The sequence below is a fragment of the Galeopterus variegatus genome, unplaced genomic scaffold (genome assembly GCF_000696425.1).
Source record: "Galeopterus variegatus unplaced genomic scaffold, G_variegatus-3.0.2 Scaffold2069, whole genome shotgun sequence".
NCBI lineage: Eukaryota > Metazoa > Chordata > Mammalia > Dermoptera > Cynocephalidae > Galeopterus > Galeopterus variegatus.
In genome coordinates, this window is record NW_007728180.1 from 288,068 (window position 1) to 312,778 (window position 24,711).

Consider the following 24,711-nt stretch of genomic DNA (forward strand, 5'->3'; position numbering starts at 1 on the left):
ACCGAGGCCCAGGAAAAATGGATCTCTTAGAAAATGGTCACTCCTATCCTAGCCTTCTCCTCCCACTTGTACATACTTCTCCCCCACTCTCCAAAATTCAGCTGACAGATTAGCAAGCTCAGATAATAAGGCTGACTGATACTGGAAACTTCATTCATTCATCTGTCGTTCCATCCACAGAACCTTCTGAATCTGAGGGTTGCATGCTGAGGTCATAGCCAGAGCATAAGTAAGGTCATCTGTTTATTTACCTGCATAGCTGTATCAAGTATGCTGTCAAATTTAAACTAGAAATCTACTGAAATACCTGTCTCAACAAAAACAAATAATGATAGTCGAATGATGGTGTGTGATTGGTTGACTGTTCTGAGTACTGGGCGTTGTTAGCCTAGGAGTTTTATAAAATATGAAACCAAAAGATTTATGTTATGGGTGATAAGGGCAAGAATGCTGTAAAAGTGAGAAAATATGGCAACAGTATGCTGTACATCACCAACGGGATAATTATTTATCTAAAAAGTTGGCATTCTTAGACTTCCAACGCGCAGTGTATGAAATTCATATATTCAAAGGAGACATCATAATAACCTGCCGGCTGGTGGTGATGGATATGTTTTTAATCCAAATGACCACAATCTTCAGTCTGCCTGTCATGGAGGGCCAGGAAAAAATGGAATTTTCCTTTCATAACTCTCAATGTTGAAAGAGGGAGAAACTGGAAGGATGATAAGTGGCTCATTCCAATGGACAAATGGACACAGGGCTGAGGGAATGAGTGTGAACAAAGTCATCGTTCCTCAGCTAATGCCATCACTTGTTACACTAACAAAAAACAGAGAGAGGGGTGATTTCTGCCCCCTTCATGTCTGCAAAGTACGAGTTCAAACTGCAACATAAGCTGGAAAACCTTCAACATCCTGTGAGCTTATTTACAAATTACCTCCTGCTGAAACAGTCCCAGAAAGGCTGGTGTAATATTTGTCTCTTAACTAAAACTTACTGTACAAACCTAGCAAGAAAAGTGACGCTGTAGTGCTTTATTGACCAGAAAGCCTCACCTATGGATTTCCTCCTTTGAGGTTTAAAGGAATTCCTATTTCTCATCTACAGTCTATCAGCAAAGGTATATGACCTGTATTTTTTAATTTATATAAATCCACTCAGCCAATCAGCCTGGGCTGAAATTTAATGGATGTATCAGTCATTGTTGGTCTGGGGAGAGAAAATGAGGTAGCAATATCTCTGCTTCTTCTATTAGACTCCCTCTTTTTTTAAAAAAATAAATAAATCCACTCAGCCAATCAGCCTGGGCTGAAATTTAATGGATGTATCAGTCATTGTTGGTCCGGGGAGAGAAAATGAGGTAGCAATATCTCTGCTTCTTCTATTAGACTCCCTCTTTTTTTAAAAAAATAAAAAACAAACAAAAAACCACACCAGCCCAGATGCCTCCCTTAACTGTTAAGCTGGGAATCTTTCGAAGTTGTTTTTAAAGGGAGAGATCTGAGTAAAAATAAACTGCTGGAATTATGGGAAGGCTCTGGCTATTTCAGTTTTCAAAAATCTTCATTTTCCCATCTGTGGAATAGCAATTTTACAACACATCAGCAAATTACAGTAACAAGACATTCCTGTGACAAATTAACCACTTTCCAAGCATTTTATCAGATAAATAAAATATCACCACAGGAGGGTAAACTCAGTTCAATCAGTTGATTTAACCCGTCTTTCAAAAAACTCACCTGAAATTGATTGAGGACCACGTCCGGGACACACACACACACACTCGCACACACTCACACTCATTTGCTCACACTCAAAAATATGATCTGGACCTTATATTACTGGTAACGTGGCCTGTAAGCGACTCCCAACATCAGAGCCAGATAGTATTGTTTACTGAATTAGCATAAAGGACAGGTATTCCTATGCTTTACAAAAGATAGGAGAAACTGAAGATAACAGAACCTCTTCGAGAATGTCTTTAACCTCAGGGTAATCTGCTAGGATCTATACTTCCTCCTTCAGCACCCTTGGCAGATGACTGGGTAGGAGTTTTATTTCTACATTTTGCTCAATAGTAATTAAATATTGTATTTTTATAGCCCTATTCTTACTCTAACATTCCAGGCAGGGAAGAAACCAGCAAGTGGTGAGGCTTCTGCCTTTACTTTGATTTCCCCTTTGCTAATTTCAGAAAGTGAATCCAGCAATTATAAGTAGTAGGAGACTGATAAGAAGCCACACAAGCAGGAGAAATAGGTTCAGCTCAAGCTTCCCTGACTAATCCTTATTATGACTCATTTCGACTTCAGAATTTGTCGGTTGAGGTAAGAAGCTAATATGGCTTTGAGAAGTGAAGTCTCAGTTTTGTACTTTCCTTCTAGTGCTACTAACAACCCCATTATTAAGAGCAAACTGGGGGGGGGCATGAAATATTTATTGAGTGCCCACTCTCATCAAGCACTGTTTGCATGCTATTTTATTAGATCATTAGACTAAAGATGCTTCAAGCAACAGCATAAATCTCTCTGGCTTTCAAACCCATAGTCTGTACCATACAGTCTTGCTTCCCAAAATAAAGTGCACTGTTTTTAAAACCTGTACCTAGTATGACCTTCAAACGATGACCGTGAGATTAACAGTATGACATTCTGTGAGATTTTGACAGGAAATGGTTGCAGAAAGGCCCTGGTAGTTTCTTTCACCTGCTTCATCCCTCTATGCACAGATGCTGCTCCTTCTGTTTGCACTCATCAGCAGATCTGTCTTCTCTCTTGCCATGGATTCTCTCCCACCAGATACAACTAGGTTTTAATTTATACGATTTAAAAAAATAAGGGAATCTGGCATCATGCTTGGACCAGTTATGATACCCTAAAACAAAAGATGACCAGGCCATGCTGACTGTCTTCAGTGCTTATGTAAATATCATTCTATTTATTAGCCTTGCTCTGGGGAAACCCCAAATGGTCACCTTACCTCCCCACTTATGAAGCCATAAAAATACCCATGATTTCTTATTACATCTCTCTTCTTCCCTATGAATGGGGTAATGAAGTTCTTTATGGGAGGCTATTAAGAAGCAACACGGATGCTACTATTTGCTACTTATCCCATATAATTAATAACACCATAACTGCTATTAGAGAGCAGTATTTAAAGGGGCTAGCCTACCATTAATATACCTGATTTGACTAAACTGTCAATGGCAAATTTTAAGAAGAACCAGTAAAAGGAGATTTACTTGTGAAATATATAATGTGTTACACAAAGGCTATTTTATTTGTTTTTCGGTTCTAATTAAATCATTAGACTTATGATTTACTACATAATTGTAAAGTCAGCATTCTTAAAAGCAAGTAGTAATGCTAATTAATTTCCTTCTGGGTATCACTCCGACAAATTATAATATTTCCCTTTTTAAATTTCTCACAAATATTTGGGCACAAAGCTTTCTTTAAAAGATGATGTTCGTGTCTTTAAATAACACCTTCGATGAAAAGGCTGATCAAATAGAATAAAACTAACATTCAGATTAGGGAGTCTCTAGTCTTATGAGAGAGGGTGAAGAAAGAAATCTGTAAAATGCTAAAAAGAGACGTTCGCAGCAAGTACGATGTGCTGACCCATGTTTATTTACTAAGATTCCATTGCCATTTTATGGAAATAAACATAGTCTAGGCTCCTCTTGTTGAAACAGATATACTTTTATATAATCTTAGGGTAAAGTAAGTTACTACACATTCCAAGCAAAGTTGACACAAGCACATGATTTAGTGAAGTCACATGATGTGAATTATCCTGGCCCTGTCCAGATAAGATCAGAGAAGTTCTAACACCTTAACATCAGAATACAAAAGGAGATAAAAGAATACTCAGGAGGATTCTTGCTGGCAAGTCTTAAAAAATAATTTGAAAGAAAATTTTAAAAATGAGCACAGCAAGTCATGGTGAATACTAAGCAATTAAGGCAACAAGTAAAAAGCTTGTTTCTATCTAGATACAGTTTAAAAATTTTCTAAAACATTTCATTAGTTTATACATCTAAGGAGCCTCAAAATACCTACAGATGTCCCCTGAAGTTGTCAACTAAACACTGAGTTAATGCCTGTTTTTGTAGTTAACCACTACTGCTAACACATACAGGACACTTTTAACTAAGTCACGTCTCTGTCAATTCATCCTTCTTTGCATGTCTAGAGTCGCAAAGAGTATCCAAGTGACTCTACAAGAAATAGACTGCTTTCCAGGAAAGGATAATTTTAAAAGACTAAGTAAAGGTTCTTGTTACTAATTCTGGATAAATGCAAATTTGGGGGACTTTATTTTTATAATGGCACGTTTTCAAAGCTGGGTGGGTAAGTGTGGAGGTGTTGAGGGTATTTAATGTGGGCTGGAGAGAGTTGGGATGTAAAAGGAGGAAGTGTGGGGCTGAAAAAGAGATGGGGTAAGGAGGTAAAATCAGTGTTGCCTAACTCACCTGATTTTTATTGAATGCTGTTAAATTTTGCAGAGTTATTTGGCTTAAGACAGATAATTTTATTTGGTGCTGGAAAATGGTTTTGAATGCAAATAAAAAGGAATCATCTCACATGCTTTTCGGAAAGTATAAATAAATTTGCTTAGAATAAAAAGTATTTTATTTGAAAAATATAAAAAGAGGGTTACTGGTTATCTTTAGAATTAGCAATGTGATTAACTTTCGTGGATATTCTGCTCCAGATATGGATGTTGCTAATTTAAATGAAGGCTAGAGTTTTAGGGGCTCAAAAAAGCAGGCTAATTAAATCTACTTTGCAACTGAATTGAGTTAAGCTGGCTGGAGCAAACTAACCTTAAAGAATCTAGTCTTTTATAGAACACAAAACGTCTGTACCTGTCTGTAGATATGGAACCAGGGGAAATAAAATAAACACATTCTCTTTTTCATGCTTTTATCATAGGTTTGTCATTTAAAAAGAAACAGGCTAGATTTAACATATAACATTATCCATATATCTGTATTAATATATAATGTTTTTTTAAATAATGAGAGTGATTAAAAATCATAAATTAAATGAAGCCCCTACCCTGTCATTTAAAAAGAAACAGGCTAGATTTAACATATAACATTATCCATATATCTGTATTAATCTATAATGTTTTTTTAAATAATGAGAGTGATTAAAAATCATAAATTAAATGAAGCCCCTACCCACACCCCAAAATGATATTATCCTCTAAATGATTCTGAGGAAAGAAAATAGGAACAGAAAGTCTGGATACTACCAATTCCATTTATAGTTCTAAACCTTCATTTACAATTTATAATCATTTTTGTGCAAAATAGCTCTTCCCAGATTTCAATGACAATTATAGCCCTGCCAACCTATCTTGTTAGATACAAAATGATACCAGTAAGTATTTAAAAACCATTATGCTTAAACTTCCCTTATTTCAATTCTCTATTTCATTATAAATGACTTACTTGCCTCCAGTATAAATTTTCTTTATATATTTATTTTTGCATTAATCAGAGGATGTCTAGGACTTTTGTGACTGTCCATGTGCTTTATCTAAACACAAAACACACAGTTATGCAGACACTTTTATGTTTGGAGACTTTCATTTAATATTTAGTTTAAATGAATGTGTACGCTGAATCAATAAAAGTGCTTTGTACACAGTAGCTAACTAAAATAGATTAATTGGCCACATATAAAGCTACAATTAACATAGAAGATTTTTCTAATTGTTTATATCTAGTAGAAAAAAGGGAAAAATATATATAAGTAATTCACTAAAAAAGTCAGACGTGTTGTCTACACTAAAAAAATAAACATTTCTGAAAGGACTCACAGCTGTTTCATTTCTGCTAAATCAATGCCTGAAAATACTATATTTCATCAGTTTCACTTATGTTGAAAGTCCCAAAGATTCCCTACCTGAAGCTGGCCATATTTTAAGAGCAAAACAGGCTGAGTACTATCTAAATCTAGATAAAACTCATTGGTTTGCAATCTGCAAAATGATCTATACATCTAAATCTATATGCAAATTGAATGCTTTCGTGCTTTAGAACATTCCAAAGCACCCAGGACGAAGGGAGCAACCGGGTTCTTTCAGATCCTTCCTGTTACTCTTCTTCTTTCCTTCTATTTATTTATACTAGCTACCTAAATAATTCACACTGCCTGCTTTTCAGCCCGCATGTTCCTCAGAAGCGGCCTACAATGAGCTATTGCAGTCACCAGATGGACTCATGAATGCAGCAGGTGGGGCAGATGGCAAGGCGCCCTGTCTGATGCTGCCTGCCTGGGCATGGACTGCCTTTTCCTTCCAGGTACATTATCATCATCTGAACACTGAGCAGGGTGTAGTTTGGGGGTGGGGTGGAAGTGGGGCACTGGCAAATCCTTTACATGCAATACTAGAGGAATCATAAATTACCAGCTGCCCTCTTCCGCCCTCCTCCCCACCCCAGCCACCCTCGATGTTTAATGCTGTTGCTTTGTCAGTGGGTTTTTCTTTTTTAAGACCATGGTGAAGGTTTCAGAATGCATTCTGGTACTGTGAATAAAGACGGATGCATCCATTTTAAACATTCCACCTCAGCCTGAAAAAGTGAAGAGGATTTTCAAGGAGTGATTTGGGAAAAGTCAAGAAGACTATGGGGGGGGGAAGTATTTTCATAAATATTTTGCAAGCAACACAAGTGAAGTGAAAACATAGGTGAGATGACTCAATGCTTACATAAAGGTAAGCTGTCCTTTACATATTTATGGAGTGCAGGTGATACAAACTATACATTTATAGTCTTTTGCTATTGCAGAAAATACTGGCTCTGCCCAAATTGAGATAGTTCTTTGTCTCATATGTCCGGTGTCATTTCCAAAAGAGCAGCATTTCCCTTCCAAAGTTTGTAATCCTATAGTGCTATATCACAAAAAACTGCATTGCGTATCACTTGCAACTGGAAACTTGCAACATCATGATGCCAAGCTACCATGAGACAGGCACTCAATAACATGTAGTATAAATTTTAATTGAGCCTTAACACTCAACAAAAACTCTCTCGAGATATTTCTAGCATGTTCTAATTGGCAATGGTACCATGATACCATGACTTTAATCCTTCTATAAACTTAACCGATGCTGATATAAATCTTCTTACCTAACTTTACTAATCATCTAATTATGAATATCTAAAAATGTGAAAGACAATAATTTTAATGACCTGAAGCAAACCAATCTATATCTTCAAAAAAATAAATAAATAAAACACCTAGATAAAATGCATTGGCTGAAGAGATGCTGCAAATACATAGAGAACTACTTTGAATTTAATCTTTGAGTCCTCAGGCACATTGAAATTCCAGGTTTTAGGGAACTCTACTTGTCAGTTTTGCAGGAATGCTGGACAAAGACAGTAGCTGTGAGATTATCTCAAGAATAAGGGCAAGGTTTCCTTATAAAAACTACCTTTCAATAGTCACTTACTTTGATTACAGTAAGTTTACTAATCCAAACCTTTCCCTCAAAGTCAAACATCATAAACTTAGAATTCAGTAAATTCCCCTTGCTTTCCCTAGAACCTGGGAAATATATTTCCTTACATGATCTTTTAAAGAATTTTTTCTTCCCTTTCATGATCAGCCTAAAACATAAACCCTATACAAGTAATTTTGAACATTTTAAGATTTAACAGCAACTCTGGTGATGAAATCTTCAAAGACTTCACAAAGAGGGACAGACTGGCCCACTTTTTAGCTGAAGGAACACAGGCAAGACCAGACTTGACTGGTCCAAGACTCCAATCAGACCCTTGAGATGTTCAGGATCCAAATGTACAATTCCTAATTGTGTTCGGGATGCTAACCTCACATCAATTCTAAAAAGCCAAAACCAGAAAGTCAGGACAAAAGCCTCATGCCTAAGTTTTATGTAAAACTTCTGCAACCTTTATTCCTGAATTTATTTTCTGAAGTCTGACTCCTGTTTAAATTGAAAACTTAGGTATAAAAAGTCCCATTTTTAAATGTTTTATATGCACTTACGACCACTCTTTATTTTTATCATTTATTTGAGGGTCTTAGTGCCTTATACAGTGCCTGCACAAATACTTTTAAATAAATGATCAAGAAAATGCACTAAATTGATGCCTTTAATGTTTGAAAAAATTGCAAAGGAATGCATGTAATATTTTTTTTTTTTTTTGTCTTTTTGTCTTTTTCCGTGTCCGGCAATGGATCGCAACCCTCAGTGTTGCCCCCGTACTGGACCGGGGACCGGCAACGGGATCGCAACCCTCGGTGTTGCTCCCGCGCCTCGCTCAGCCAGTGAGCGGGAACCGGTCTGTATGTGGGATCCGAACCCTCGGGCGGGAGCGCCGCCGCGCTTCCCAAGCGGCGCACTATCCAGTGCGCCACCAGGCCGGCCCCGCATGTAATATTTTTTGATGCAATGTAAGAAGTTATTATAAGCAATCAATTTCATATTAGAGTTGGTTATAAAGAATACACTTCAAAAATCAATTTTAAACTGATATCATCTAAACCTGATTTCATTAACTATCATTAAGCTATGCGCCCACCACCTAATTAGGTACATAACATTACTGTACATGCAGAGGGTATTTAAAAATACTAAACAGAAGAAATGGACATTTCCTAGGAGAAAGATATTAGAAGGTAAGTGGTATCAAATGTCTTAAGACTTTTTAAGAAAATAACTGGGGAATTAAAATATAATTTTTAGAATTTATATAATTCATAATAATTTGGATATTCTTGGTGTATTCGACATGGGTTAAGACTGCTACAATTACAATGGCAGACAATAATACTTCTAAAGTAAAGTTAGGGCTGGCCAGTTAGCTCAGTTGGTTAGAGTGTGGTGTGTTAGAGTGCGGTGCTAACAACACCAAGGTCCAGGGATTGATCCCTATACTGGCCAGCCACCAAAAAAATAAATAAACAAAATTAGTAGCAAAGATTCAACAACAACAAAAAATAGCCATCTTCAAAATAAAAAACAGTAAGTGTCAGCAAAGGGTGAAGGAGTGAGTAAGAAATTACAATTTAAGCCCTGGATATAAAAAGTAATAAAGACTATATATTACCAAGATGCTACTGAAAGAGAAAGATAAATAAAATTTTGATGTTTTACATGTCAAAACTACTATTTCGGGAAAGTGTATATGATATTCTGGAACAAATCCATCTTAAATTCGAATATATTTTTGGAGTATTAGAAATCAGTGTAATGACAGTACATACACATACAAAAAAACCCCTGCATTTGCATATGTTAAAAGAACAGTTGGTTAGTGTGTGCATATATGTGTATACATATTTATATTTTTATATATATAAATAATACAATTTCTCTGTTTGAATTATTTCCTTATTTCAGAACTATTCCTGGATGTAACGTAACCATGTCCTGAAGTTTCAAAGTACAAGTTAGTCTAGTAAGTAACAAACCTAGCAAAGAAAACAGACATCCAAATTTTAATGTAATATATTTGTATAGTGTACACTAGAATCAAAAGAGAAACTTAAAAAGAGAAACATATTTTTAAATGCCACTTTTCTCTTTCCTAAAGAAAATATTTACAAAGTGACTCATATGCCATAAATTCATTGTGATATCCCACTGCTAAACTCATGCAGTCCCCTATATTAACTATGATTATTTTTCCCCAGCTTTCTCATTGTAGGTAATACTGATTTAAAAAAATGGGGGGGGGGCAGATGTATAATCTCTAAAGAAATGACTTACTTGTAGTTTACCTATCAAGGTAAAAATATGAATTGTCACATAATTAAATAAAAAAAAAATCTTAGAACAAATCAACCAATAATATTTTTTAGAGGCGAGAAATACAGCACATCAAATGACTACCAACTTTTAATTTGTAAGTAAGGAAAGAATTATTCAATAATAACCTGTAATTCTGGTTCAAGATTTACCCAGACATTTTTTGTTTTGTTTTGTTTTTCCCCTCTGAAAGTCTTAGAGGAATTTTCTATGTAAGTTTTGAGTTTATAGTTTTTAGAGAGAGAATGAATACATGCTCCCTCGCTTGCCTTCTCTGCACCTAAACAGAGCCACTTACATAGCCCATTGAACACTGTTTAGTAAACAGGGAGAGCACAGGTCCAAAGTGGTTTCTGTCTTCCAGTCCTGCCACCCTTTTAAAAGCAAGGCAGGGGTTCTGTTTTTAGTACACACTTTGGTTCAGTGTTAATCCTGTTTTATGTTGTTCACACCTGCTGCTGACTAGCAGCCTGCTGATGGGCTGGGGCACATGCTGCTCAGAAAAATACCCCTAACTGAGAAGCTGAACAAAAGCTACTGTACAGAGCTGGACACAAAGCCCGATTGGGGTCTGTAATGCAGGAGAAGCAGACGCCACAAAATCTTGCCTCTCACTTGCAAAGAAGGCTCTGATGTCCCAAGTTTGCCACCCTACAACACGTGCAAACAATTGCTTTTTTTTTTTTGGAAGAAAAACTGAATCCCATTGGGTTATTTATATTCCTGAGCTTTTCATGTCTTTTGCTAAAATGGATGTAAATAAGCTAAAAAAAAAAAGTTATTTTAATTAGGTGTACATTTGAGTCACTACTTTAAATCCTTACCAAATGAATCTGTACTTAAAACATACATAATTATTGTTTTAAAATACTCTATGGCTAACTTCTCTATTCATAGAATTTCTCAGGAACAAGATGTAAGCTGTCCTGTGCCTACCCAGAGTGAGGGACATTCGCCCAGTCATGACATGACCCTAAGTCAAGATGCACTTTGTGCTGACATTTCCAGCCTGGCACCAGAGCCCCTCCCTCCTACCTGCAGACAGTGCTAATTTCTTCCCTACCTGGCAGCCAGGTTCTGCTCGCACTGGACACAGAAAGCCCCTACTGGCCAATATGAGCTGCACATCGGGGGGGTCAGATGGTGGCTCTGGGATCATTTTATTACATCTCCTGAAGCACCTTTCCTAACTGCAGTAGCCAATAAAGCATTGCAGTCGCCACTGCCAACTCGGAGGACTCTGCATCTGCCCGCTCCGAGTGGGGCGCAGATTCTATGGCGCACAGTTTTAGCACTTCTCTTGGGGGAGCGTGGAAAGCGCAAACTAGTTGGTTAAGGTTCTCTTAATTAGTGAATGTGAGGATCAAATACCTGAGGTGTCAGCATCTTTTCCCCAGTTTGCTTTCAGACTGTTTACCCTTAGCAGTGTGCTCTTTTGGGGGATCAGTACTGTTTCCTGACACGAAGATGTTCCTCTCTTGTTTGTGGTGTGGTCTTTCCCAGGAGATGAAAAATTTACATGGCTTCTCAGAAGCAGCTTAGCTCCCACAGGAGAGATACCAGATAAATGCACACTTTTTCAGTGTGTACAATGCATCTATACTTGGCAACTCTCTAATGGTGTTAAAGAAAAAAAAAAGCTACTAAAAATGATGTTATAATATACTTGCCATAATTATAGATAGAATTCATGTTTCCCATAATTTGATAAAGACCACCATAAAATAACAAACAGTTGTCACATTCAATTTGATCATGGAATATGAACAGTATAGAAATAAATTCAATTATTGCATTGAATCATATGCAATTGCTGATATTTGACCATTTTTTGACCTGCAAAAATGGCAATTTCATTTGGTTCAATCTAATATAATTAAACTCTCATTACCTTACTTTCATACAAAAAAGACTAATGTTTCTTTAAGTTAATCACTTTTTTCTTAGCCTGATGTTTGGTTAGAGAATTTCATGATTCCAAACTAGATTTTCCTACTGATTTTCCCTCAAAAAGCCACCTCTAGTTTTGTTGTTATTGTCATTGTTGTTTTAATTAATAACAAAATGAGAGTACTTATCTAAGTATATTTTAAGACTTGAACCTATTAAGGCCTTGGGTGTGCAGGCCTCTAATAGTCAAAATTTCATTTGAAATCAAGTTTTGCACATAAGAACATTTACATATTCAATGGAGTGTTTACTGTGATGCTCAACTTCGTGAGGAGTAACTTAGCAATGCCATATGATACAAAAGCAAATGCTTCATTCCAAGTGCCAAGACTGCACCTTGATGGAACATGAGAGAAAAATCTTATTCTCGAGGTCCTTGACTTGAAGACTTGAAAATGTGGATGATTTTTTTCCCCAGCGACTTTGTAAGTTTGCTTAGTATAGAAAGATTTCAGTGTATCAGCAGTAGTAGCAGCTTTCAGATCAAATGATACTTAGTGTTTTGCATGTAGTGCTGGCGACCTGATGAATACCTTCAGATAAGGAAAGAAATAAGCAGAAGCTGTGCACTTGCTCGATCAAGGTGTGCTACCTGCTGCCACCTTCGAGCGCTGCTCCTAAGCATGTCCCACTCCTGAAGAAAGTTAAGACCACCTTATTCTGATTACAGTGCTTTCTTCGGGCAGGAATTTTTATTTCAGTTTGAATCTTAAACCATTACATTTCCAGCGATGCGTTTTTATGTTTACAATTGACATCTTCATAAAAGAATGAAACCTTTGAGCAATAGCTCAAAAGCATAAAGGTTGCCTGCAGTAAGTACTTAAACTATTTTACACCTAAATGGAGCCCAGTTGTTTTTAGTTAAAATTTAATAAACCTTAAACTGATGACCTTTTTTCACAGAAAGGCCCTGAGTTGCAAAAACGAACTTTCCAATGAAATATATTTTAAGGAACTAGTGCTGAACAAAGGGCTATTTAAAGCTGAACGCTTTGTCAATTTATCAGCTTGTGAACATTCTGTTCCTGAATTCCCCACTGCTGCTGGATGTATAGAACGGTGGTGCCTTGCTTAATCGAACACTATTGATTTGAGTGTGTCACAGTGATCTCATTGAGAGTAATCAATAGTAATCCGAAATCAATCAATCTGCTCTTGCACTATCATTTATCAAATCTGAATACGCCAAATTATTTGTAGGGATCAAATTACAAAGAAGAGAACATGGTAGAACTGGGAAAGTTAATGGTTTATATTGAAGAGCAAAACCAATATCTCTTTTTTAAAGGGGAGGTGCTTTATAATGGACTATTACTTGGACAAATACATTTATCTTCTCATTACAGTATCCTAAATTGATAATTAATCTCATTCCATTCTTGAAAAAAAAGATTTAATTTAAAGGAGTTTGCTGGTTCAGCACAACTGATATAAACTTACAGGTGCCCTAACTTAACCGCACACCAGCATTTTAAAAGTCTGATAAGCTAAGTTTCAAATGCTTGTCACCCATCTGCTGGAAAAACAAGGAGACTCAATTGACATAGGACATAACTGCATCTTCTAACATCAGAAATGATGTTTAATAGAATTGGAGTGGAAAAAGGAATATTTAATTTCTCCAGAGAATGTGCAGCATAGATGTACCTGCTTATCAAAGAAGCTGCTGTTGATGCTGAAGGTTCCTTTATCAACATAGTCACCTGTAATTTGGTCTAGGTAATAAATCCTTCTATTCATTACAGCACTCTCAAAAGCACCCCTCCTGTTTAACTTGAATGAAAAAAGGCACAGAGTGTCTAAAACATTTACTTTTGCTAATGTAAAAGTGTTGGCATTTTACTTCATTCCCGATAAGCTGGTGCCAGTAGAAGTGATTATTCTTTCCTTATTCAAAGCCTATCAGCATTTCGAAAAGCTTTCTCAATCTTATCAGGTGTATGAACAGCACAGTTACTGAAAACAGTTTGTACTCCTCCTCTCTCTTTCTGCCAAGCTATCTGATAAACCCCCAGCTAACTAACTGTATTTACACACAATCAAACATAAGTTGTATCTTCTATGCACTATAGCCAGATTCCAGTTTGCCATAGGTTTTTCTGCTGTGACATTAACCTAACAAAAATGTCAGCAGCATGTATCCCAAACTGACAACAATCAAGAAAACACTATAAAAGCACTCAACTAGAATGCACAACAAACAGAAACAAAAGAAAAACAAATATGAAAAGTTGAAAGCAATCTCTTTGGAATTCAGAGGGAAAATAAAGTGTACTGTATTTGCAAATATGGATGATAAGCACTCAACTAGAATGCACAACAAACAGAAACAAAAGAAAAACAAATATGAAAAGTTGAAGGCAATCTCTTTGGAATTCAGAGGGAAAATAAAGTGTACTGTATTTGCAAATATGGATGATTATCATATACTTACCTTTTACCGAAGTAAATGATCCTTTAGCAAAACAGATGATAGGAAAAGAAATTTTAAAAAGAAAATACAGCTGGAATTGAGGAGGGGGAAGGTGTTCAGAAAAGTGTTTTAGAACTGAGCAGGCATTTCCTCCACATTTCAGGCTATCTCAATGTGGAGACAGAGAGATTCCGTAACGTAAGCAAAGTAAGACAATAGACAGTATCACCAAACTTACCCCATAAACTGAAGACAAGATAGAAAGCAAGGCTGTCACATATGGTGACCACATTCTCAGGATAGATTTTCCAATCATTAAAACCCTCATAAATGCTCTAGACAATAAAGTTTTGTTCACTATAAGGAAATAAAGAAATAAAAAAAAATACAATTTGAGTTTTTAACCTCATCATTTTCTGTGTTCTTCAGACTTAACCAACTGAGTAGTTCAATATAAAGGTATGAAAAAAGAATCATCATCCAAATTGACATAAATAAATTATGTTTCTCCATTTCTATCTATTAAAAAATGCTTAAACCAGCTAATGGTTCATACGGGCTGAGAGACACACCTAATCATTTATGAGTAGTACTTTGGAACATGAAAGACAACAATGACATTTCCAGAACAGGCAAGGAATCTGAAATAACTTGAACAACCAAGATTCCTTAGAAAGGAATCTCCGCTTGAGCTTCTGTGCACAAAGTGCCATTTGGTCCTCAGCTCCCTTTGCTGAATGGCTAGGAGAGAATAGAAAAAGGCAGCCACATGCTTGCACCTGAGCCCAGCTCCTGATGCTGTCTAGACCCCAAGAACAGAACGAGCCTTCCTTTAGATGTGTAGAGTATAAGATGAACTGACCAAGTGTGCAGTATAATTTAGTATAATTCAGTACAATTCAGTTGATGGTTGCTTTTCCATATGTGACACTATGATCCCATGACTGAGGAGGCAGCTCTCATTCAAGTCTATGGACAAAAGGGATGCTTCTGTCATTTCACAGGACCCAGCGCCAACTGTATACAGTCACTCTGTCATAGGAAAAAAAAAAGGCATGACATCTTTCCCTTTCTTTGGTCATGAACAGTTGGTAACAGGTACAATATTCCTCCTCAAAAAATCCGGTCTATTTTAATAAATTAATGCGTATAAAGAAAGCATTGTCAGAATATCCTTTCATTTATGGAAATATGAATACAATTTAAAATGGCCATCTTACATTTTTGAAGAGGTTAAAAAGTACTATGATAATTTGGAATTATGGAGGGCAAAGGGCAATCGATCGAACAACCTTACGTTTGAATTTTTTCTCTTAAACAAGTAACTCAGTCTCTATAATTTTTCATAGGATCATTATTTTTGCTAACTCTGGATGTAATTTTGGATATATGATTAATATGCTTTCACTATTCTCTTCAAAGCACAATAAATTATAAATATTGCTACATATTAACTGACTTGAAAAGTATACCTTTTAAAACATTTTAACTTACACTTAGAGTATTAAAAGGAAAGGAAATATATTTACTTAACAAATCCTTTGCTTAAACTCTCAAACCCTATTAAGCATGAGTACAATCTTTCTAGAGTAGAGGAAAAGACAATTATAATTTACAAAGATTTCATTCTGATCCTGGAGGGAAAAAAGAGCGTAGGGTGCTTCTGCCTAATTTCCATGCGTAAGCTCTTGAGTTACATTTTTTAAATTTCATTTTTTGCATATTGCATAAGCCATACAGAAAGAAAGCACAAGATTTTTTTCTTTCCCAGAAAATGTATGCCAACTGCAACAAAAAGAAATGTCCCTGTTAAAAGTGGATTGTCCACGCTCTTGATCCTCTACTTAAGTTTTCATTTACGTCACAAATAAGAGCAACTGAGGTTCTCCACTTCAGACTTTTTTAAAACTCTATTTTACTTCCAAAATAGTAGGAAGATTTGAATGAGTTTAAGTTATGCTCCTTTAAAAACAAAAACAGAAACAAAAAGCAACTCATTATTATCTGTGCTATTTGTATTCCTGCAGTTAGTTTTTAAAGAGAAGTAAGTTTTCATTACATTTACATTAGCCATCAGTCTCTGACATAATCTGAGAATTTATTAGTAGTTTCCCTTTTATTTAGTACCATCTTAACCCACTGTTTGCGGAGAAGGTGCATGATGAAGCAAACTTAAATTGACATGTCTGTGATATGCCTGACAGCCCTCAGATATGCCCTGTATTAATTTGTGTTCTTTGGCTAGGTAAGTGCTGCCAAAGTATGTTACATATAATGTGTACTTCCCGTCGAAATAATAAAAAATATATATGCAATTTTGTTTCATTCAAAGCAATATGAGAAGGCACAGAGGAATATCTATGACACAGACTGCTTTTTATAATTAAAACATAAATTTACTTTTTAGTTCTTTTTAAAGGATGCAATCTAATCTTAAGTAGGCTCCCCATGAGTGTGAACACTTTAATAACTATTTAATAGATTTTAAATGCCAAAACCTAGTATTTTCATTTACCATATTGTATAAAAAAATTCCTATAGCCATAGATTGTGTTATGTATACCTATAGTCAATTACACACATAGAACTATATGTGCCAGTATATTGAAATGGACTGTGGTTGACCAGCTAGAAGACAATTTCTTTAAAACTGGACCTTCTCTTTCATTGCTTTGCCTTAGTGAGTTACCATCCAAATATGCATGCATTGCCACAAATTAAAATGACATATTATTTGAAAAATATCAAAACACTTAAAAATATTTTCTAAAAATTATAAGGAGGGAATGTATGTATGTACATACACATATATAACAAACACAAAATCTAAATCCTTTTCATTCAGTGGTTTTGGATAATTGACTACAAAACACATTTGCAAATTACTAAAAAATATTGTCCAAATCAGAGAAAAAGAAACATCTGGCACTTCTGCAAAGAATAAGTGGAAGAAAAAAAGATGTTTGTTAAAACTCTGAGTGGAAGTTATTTTTATTAGCTGAGGTTTCCCAGACTTTAAAAAGTATAAGTCTAAGATGAACTTGAAACAAAAATAAAGGGCTAGGTAAGTCCTTCAAAAAGCAGAAGACTGTCATTTACCACCCTCAGATAATAAAGGACCTAACTTTGATCTGATGGATCGGCATAAAGAAGCAGTTAGCAGGATTTTTTTATTAAACACAGTAACAGTAAATTTGTTAAAGTGTTATGCAAACAAATAAAGGTAAGAAATTAATCCAAGAATTTAAACAAGAATATGAATTAAAACAAGAATTAAAATAGAGCAATTTATGAATTAGAATAAGAATTAAAATAGAAAGAGCAATTGTTTGTGTTTTCTCTCAACACTTTTCAGATTTCCTTAGTAAAATCACAGACTTCTAAACTTAAATAATTCTGAAATCTATGATGTACTTAACAATTTTACGTATTTGCTTTTAGCAAAAAAAAAAAAAAAAGCAAATGACGTATTTATGTAGTGCAGATAGGTAAAATTCAAATTTTGCATCAGTTTGAAAGTAAATAATTCTGAAATCTATGATGTACTTAACAATTTTACGTATTTGCTTTTAGCAAAAAAAAGCAAATGACGTATTTATGTAGTGCAGATAGGTAAAATTCAAATTTTGCATCAGTTTGAAAGTTACCATGCTTTACATTAAGATATATTTGTCAGGCCCAATTGTATAAGAAAAGAATGCAGCCAAGAGCTAATTCAAAATTGTTTCTTGGATATAGGCCCAAACCATTAAATTATGCATTTAACATCAGTAGTTTATTTCCTATTTTACAAATTATTTATGATTACTAGATATTGAATATATGAATGACAATAATTTAAAATCTTTTAAATCAGAAATAAATTTACTTGTTAAGTTACCTGTTACCTGTCTAATATATGGTAGTTAAATTAATTCAGTTTTAAATCAAACATGGTAAATTCCTGAAATAGCAATTTCAGCTTAAAATCATGCCTGTTAAATTTAACTGGCAACTAACCGATTAGAACAATACTTGAGATCTACTTTATTTTATAAATGTACATGAATAATCTTAACAACATACCTGTATTCTGCATATATACCTCTTCTCATATATATATATATATATATATATTATATATATGTATTTCACATGCTATTATACATGCACACATAGTGGATATGTATCCTATCAACTGCTTTGGATTTTAAAGTACCATATGTGCATTTATTTATTAATAATTATATAGATTATTAACAAATTATGGTACAGATCATGTATACCATTATTAATTATATTAATAGGCATGGCTATGAAAATAATAATCAACACCAAAACATACAAAACGCAATAAGAAGATTGTCAAGCGGCAGAGATGCTTGGCATCGTCCAGCACTATCAAATATACACATGACTATGATTGGAGAAAGAGAGGCTAAATATTTCACTGTCAGAGAACGTAGAGAAGTGCAATTCATTTCTATCTCATGTGCTTTAGGACAATGACAATTTAATACAAGGCCAGTGGATGTAAAAGAGATAAAAACTGAACAAACTGGGCTAGTGTAATCAAAGATTTTCTCCAGAGAGCTGGCTAGGGCCGGAGCTCATATGCACTTATAACAGATCAACATTGCGTTGTTTCCCTCATCCATGAATTTGCTATGAAGAAAATCCAGAGCAAAGCTTATCTGCTGCAGTGACTTAAACTTCTATTACGATACCTCAAATGCTCTTATTTCTAAATGCTTGATAGGTGATTCCAAAAAGTTTATTTGATATTAATTGGTTTAATCAAAATCATTGCTATTAGTTGCCACTTGTATGAAAAAGTATCAATCACAAGCATGTATTTTAATTTATTTTATTAAATAATATAAAGCAAAACCTTCACTGCTGAACATCACTTTACAGACAAAACAAAGAAATATTTTGTTTAGTCACTACACTAAAACGAATGTTGAGGAATTTTGCACAAGTGATACTGACTTGAGATTGGGCATTATGCCTACCTTCCAAAAGAACGGTCTCTTCTTTGTCTGTAATTCTTGCAGGAGTGAGGTATTGTGAAAGTATTGTTAAATAGAATCATAGAGAAGTTAGCAGCCCTCTTTGATGAATAGCACCAGGTATCTAAAATTAATTGCAAAAGTATGGCCCGGCTAATGAGATAGTCCTTATCTTTTCTCAGCACTGGAAGCACAAGTATTTTTCTGCTGGCTCAATATTTTACAAAAATGCCTAAAGTGTTACTAACTAAGTAAAAAATTGATTGAAAGACATTAAAGACACAAATTGTCATAAACTCTAAGATCTGGAAAATTTGGAGTTAAAACTGATTGCCTGTATTATTTTCTTTTTAAACATTAATTTCTTTTCTTTTTGTTTACTTTGAAAAGAACAACAAAAAATCTTTTCTCCTGCTTCTATTAGCATTTTTAAAAGCTGAATTACAATAGCGTCCTTCATAAGATGGCCAATATATATCACAGGTCAGATTAAACCAAAGAAATATATCAAAGGCCGTCAATTTAGAATTAAAAAAAAAAAATACCAATGATACCTTATTGGGGGAAAACACTAGAAAAATGATCATCCATGCAAGAGAATTAATGGATATCCACAAGGGCTTTGCTAATAACATGGGTTAATTACCGCTGCAACACACTAGGTTCAGTAAATAAAGCAGCAGTGCCATAAACACAGTTAGATGAGAAACCATCACTATAAGAAGAACTGGCCAACACCATCACCCTTGCCTCTGCCCAGGAAATGGAAAGCTGTTTTCTAGCCCTTTTTGTAAAAGGAGGGTTTTTAAACTTATCACCAAATGTGTGTATATAAATACCCTGACACAAAGGGCCAGTGAAACACGGGGTGCCCGTCATTAACTCACCACTCCCATTCAACCTCTATTTCATTAACTCAGAACACTTTTGTTGCTTACTTCAAGGAGAAAATCTTTCATTACATAAGACACATCATCTGGCTATTTCAACTATATATAGTTCGAGACATGTACAATGATTATTTAATTTTTAGAAAAATAGTATTCATCTGTTTGCTTTAGTGATGTGATAGCCAAGGTTATGAGACTCTACAGCTCAAGAACACTCACCCCTAACTGCTGCTGGTTGTCAGTTCCAGCAATTTACAAAGAAATCATCTGAAAACCCCACCTACATCACCTACCTTTACGGCTGCAGGTGTTTTCAACAGATTTATTAAGAAGATACAGGAAGAAAAGTAATATGAGCTCCAAGTCTGGAGTCTAAGTATTATTTCTTAGAAAAATAAATTTAAAATGTCTGTTTATAGTTCTTAAATAATATCACATCTAAAGTGATACTATTACTTGGGCAGGCTCCCATCTTTCCTTAAAAAGTAATATGAGCTCCAAGTCTGGAGTCTAAGTATTATTTCTTAGAAAAATAAATTTAAAGTGTCTGTTTATAGTTCTTAAATAATATCACATCTAAAGTGATACTATTACCTGGGCAGGCTCCCATCTTTCCTTTACCTACCTTTACGGCTGCAGGTGTTTTCAACAGATTTATTAAGAAGATACAGGAAGAAAAGTAATATGAGCTCCAAGTCTGGAGTCTAAGTATTATTTCTTAGAAAAATAAATTTAAAATGTCTGTTTATAGTTCTTAAATAATATCACATCTAAAGTGATACTATTACTTGGGCAGGCTCCCATCTTTCCTTAAAAAAAAAAGAGCATCCATTCTGATTTAGGCTTCTTATTGTTGTTACTGTATAAATTTTTCCTTCCCGCCTATTTTTATCCCCTATACTTTGACATTATAGTATTACTTTTGGATAGTTTTATTTCAATTTAGTTTAGCTTTTAATAGGGAGATGAGGCAGACAAAAAAACATATCAAAACCCTGAACAGAAAGAGTAGACCATGCAAAATAACACTTGCATAGCTCCTAATTGGAATCTTAAGACACAAAACTGCTAAATTTTCAATGTCTGGATTTCAACGACCAGGCTGAAATTTACTTAACTGTTCTCTCCTTTCCTTGTCTGTTTTGGAGTGTTTCAATTGCCTTTCCCTCTTCCAACAGCTGTGACAACTGTTAAAACAGTCAGTAAAATTAAGTCCGCTCTATAATCCTGTAGTCAATGTTACATTTTAATCAGAGGTTGAAAGGGATTCATGTGACGAGCACACTCATTTAGAATGATTAGACTGACACATATGTCAAAATGAGCAGATATATTATTTTCATCTATTTATGCTATCAGCTATTACTGCTGTTAAATGTGAAAAAAGCTTTCAAGTATTATGCTCTTTAATGTGCTGGCACATTTCCTAAAATACAAAATACATAGTTAGAGGTTAACATTTTAGGCTCCCTTAATGGTGGTCAATAAATTGTATGAATCTTTTTAACAGCCTCCAAAGCAGAAATTGTCCAATATTTTCCTCTGAAACTGCATAACTCTCGTTTCATTTCTATGCATACACGCACGTGATGGGGTTTAACCCAGTACAATTACTATGAATATTAATAGCATGTATAAATTCTGTGGTTTATTAATTGAGACAGAGAGGCAGATGCGTTGCTTAGTATTAGATCTTTCTGTCTGTCCAGTGAACCACGTAACCATCAGAACTGCATCCAGACAATAAATCCGTATTTTTAAAAGATGACTTTTAATTGAGCCAAAAAGAAAGCTAGTTTGAATCTTGCGCCAAAGCCAAAAGGACATGTGCCTTGATTTCATTTAAATGCATCTGCTTTAAGAGGCTTATCTAAACTAATTATTCAAATTAGCTATAAGAAGTTAAATTCAAGAAAACTACTTTAAAAAGCAGCCTGGGGAGTTTTTTAAAGTTTGTTTTGTTTATTTATTTGCGAGAGAAAGTTTAGAATCTGGGTGAGCTTGGATAAGGCATTCTTTCTGACATGAAGACATTTTAAACTCTCCAATTCTACAGCCCCAGGTGCACTAACCTTCAAACTACACTTGAGTGGGCAGTCCTACCTTTGTTTATTTTTCATTTTTATTTTCACACATTTTAAGGTTGTTGCTTCCTTTGAGTGTTTCAAACTGATGCAAGCGCAGCCTTACCATCTTTCAGTTCCTCCCAAATCCATCTCTTTGCTAATATCTCTGTGTGAATGTGGATGTAGGTCTGTGTGCATGTGCAAGTGTGCTTGTACACACACATGCTCACACTCAAACATACACGAGCCAGTGACACTGCAAGTCACTTTTCATCTCTTACTTAATTACAAAGCAATGCAATATGCAGTCACTAAGGACAGCTAGTGGACATCTACCTATAATGCACTAGCTCATCTTCTAGAGTTTTATATTTTCTTCACAATCTATAGAGAGAAATGTTTGCCAAGAGCACTCTTTTCAGAATTATAACAGTTGGTATTACTGTAATGTGAAAGCAAAGCAATATAACTGACTCAACAGAAAGAGAGATAAACCAGTGACAGTTGCTGTGGTATACTAATATTTTATCTTAACAGTGGGTTGAAATTAAGTTTATGACCTACTCATCTACACAAGAATGCCTAATTTAATTCTCCTACCCCCCTCCCTCCCACCTTTAGTGATCTAAATATATATTTCCATGTGCATAAAGATATTCATAAATATGAATTAAACTGCATGTAAGAATGAAAGTACTTTTCTATATTATCTGGACATGACACATAAAACAAACCCACAATCTGAGCATTGTCTATTTAAGGAGAAATTTTAAAAGTCACTACTCTTTCTTCTTTTGTTTTTCTACCCCTTAAATATTTATAATGTGTAAAATCTCATGTTACTTAATGGACTGATTTGTCAGTTAAGTGCTGACTTAACGCTAACCATGCAAATAACATTATTCTAGCCCTGAATTGCACAGGGCTAGTTTTAAAATTGTTCTCTGAAGGAGAATTAGTAAATGTGCAATTTTACCTCTAACTCTGAGCAGTAAGAAATGACAGGGAGCTGAAAATATCTGTCAAACTGCAAATACGTAAGAGGCACTCAATAGTATAAATCATTTTGAATATTGTATTTTAAAACATCTTTCCTTGGGAAAATGGGTCCTAGTAAAAGATGCATTTTAACAGTTCACTAAGCATTTGTGCCAAGTGCCTATTCTTAGCACCTGAATAAGAAGTGACTGTCACACAGCTGTTTTACTGACAGTCACTGAGCTTTGCCTCAAAGGTAACATTGTAGTCAGAGAACAATTCTCGACTTACTGAATTAGCAGATCCCCCTCAACACAAAAGGCACAAGACAGACACAAACAAGCACTCGTGCACACAAAGTACCCAGGACATTACCTGAATCAGTGTGCAAAGACACATTCTGTCCACCTCACACACGCACCCCCGCGACGAGTTTAAAAAGGAAAGAAAAAGGTACCTACTCTTCCTCGTAGTGCAGGGAAAAAGACTCAGGGAGGCAAAGTTCTACCGAATCCATGTGCGACCGGCAACCATTATTTGTGCACCCCAGCTATAAATCAAAGTTTCCTTGACAGAGCACAGTGCAATTAACACCGATGTTCTCCTAGTGACAAGCCTATAGGCACAGCCAGTTGGGACCAAAGCTCTCACACTCTCCTAATCAAGGACTTAAAGCCCCGATTGGAGCTTATTAATATGAAGCAGGGCTTTACATATGCAGTCCCACCGGCCCAGCCGCGCAGCCGATTGGGGGGCCTCTGCCCAATCAGGAGGGAGGCGGCCGGAGCTGCGCGCAGCGAGGGAGCCGGGCAGGTAGGCAGGCTGCAGAGGCGCGGGGCACGGGGGTGGAAACTGGCAGGGCAGACAGAGCCAGCGAGCGAGGACGCGAGCGATCCAAAGGCTCCCCGCAGACACGGTGGGGCTTTTCTCCTTTCTCTCTCTCTCTCTCTCTCTTTTTTCCTGGGAAGCTACAAAAGAAACATAACTAACTTAACTCTCTAAGCACTGGAGGGATTTGTCTTTGATTACTAACCTGAGATCTATTTTGCCTTGAAAAGAAGAACTCACGCAGACTCTCAGTTAATTTGGGAAAGGATTCTGCGGAAGGTAGAGAATTAAGTTTGTCTGTGTTTTTTTTTTTTTTTTTTTTTTTTTTTTTTTTTTTTTTTTTTTTTTTTTTTTTTTTTTTTTTCTACACCGGGGGCTGCTGCTTATTTGGTGCTGTACTTGCTTATTTATTCCTAATCATGTCGTCTCCCGCTTTCCTGAGTTATACTGGGCATTTTGAAAATAAAAGACATTCCTCTAAGTGGTTCGAGCATGTGTACTGGGATCGTCATCTCGGAGGTGCAGTGCAGTTTTACACAACTACAGAAGAGCAAACAGTGCCTCCATACAATTTGAGAGAATGTCTATGTAGATTGTCTGTGTAAACATTTCTTTACCTGCTACTGTCTCTCCACATATAGATATACAATGCATAGCTTTTCAAAACAAAGGTAAACAACTGCAGGAGGAATTGGCTTCTTCAGTTCAAGGAGACAGGGCTGTAGGGTAAATAGTACCTTAAATCTATCTCAATGTATTTTGACAAAATAATGACTGCATTTTTTTTT

The 24,711-nt window shown here is 35.5% G+C and overlaps 1 protein-coding gene across 2 annotated transcripts in view; it reads right to left on the minus strand.

The window, feature by feature from the left end:
* Positions 1–23,766, minus strand: part of ESRRG (estrogen-related receptor gamma) — a 238,845-nt gene extending 215,079 nt beyond the window's left edge. Inside the window, exons 1-3 of one of the 2 annotated variants that reach the window (XM_008580346.1) lie at positions 23,557–23,766; positions 14,950–15,139; positions 14,409–14,527 (exon numbers count right to left, since the gene is read on the minus strand). In XM_008580346.1, coding sequence (XP_008578568.1) covers positions 14,409–14,413 — 5 coding nt within the window. In that variant the 5' untranslated portion in view covers positions 14,414–14,527; positions 14,950–15,139; positions 23,557–23,766. The remainder of the gene's footprint in view (positions 1–14,408; positions 14,528–14,949; positions 15,140–23,556) is intronic. The other variant, XM_008580345.1, reaches the window with a different exon arrangement.
* Between the last annotated feature and the right edge of the window lie 945 nt (positions 23,767–24,711).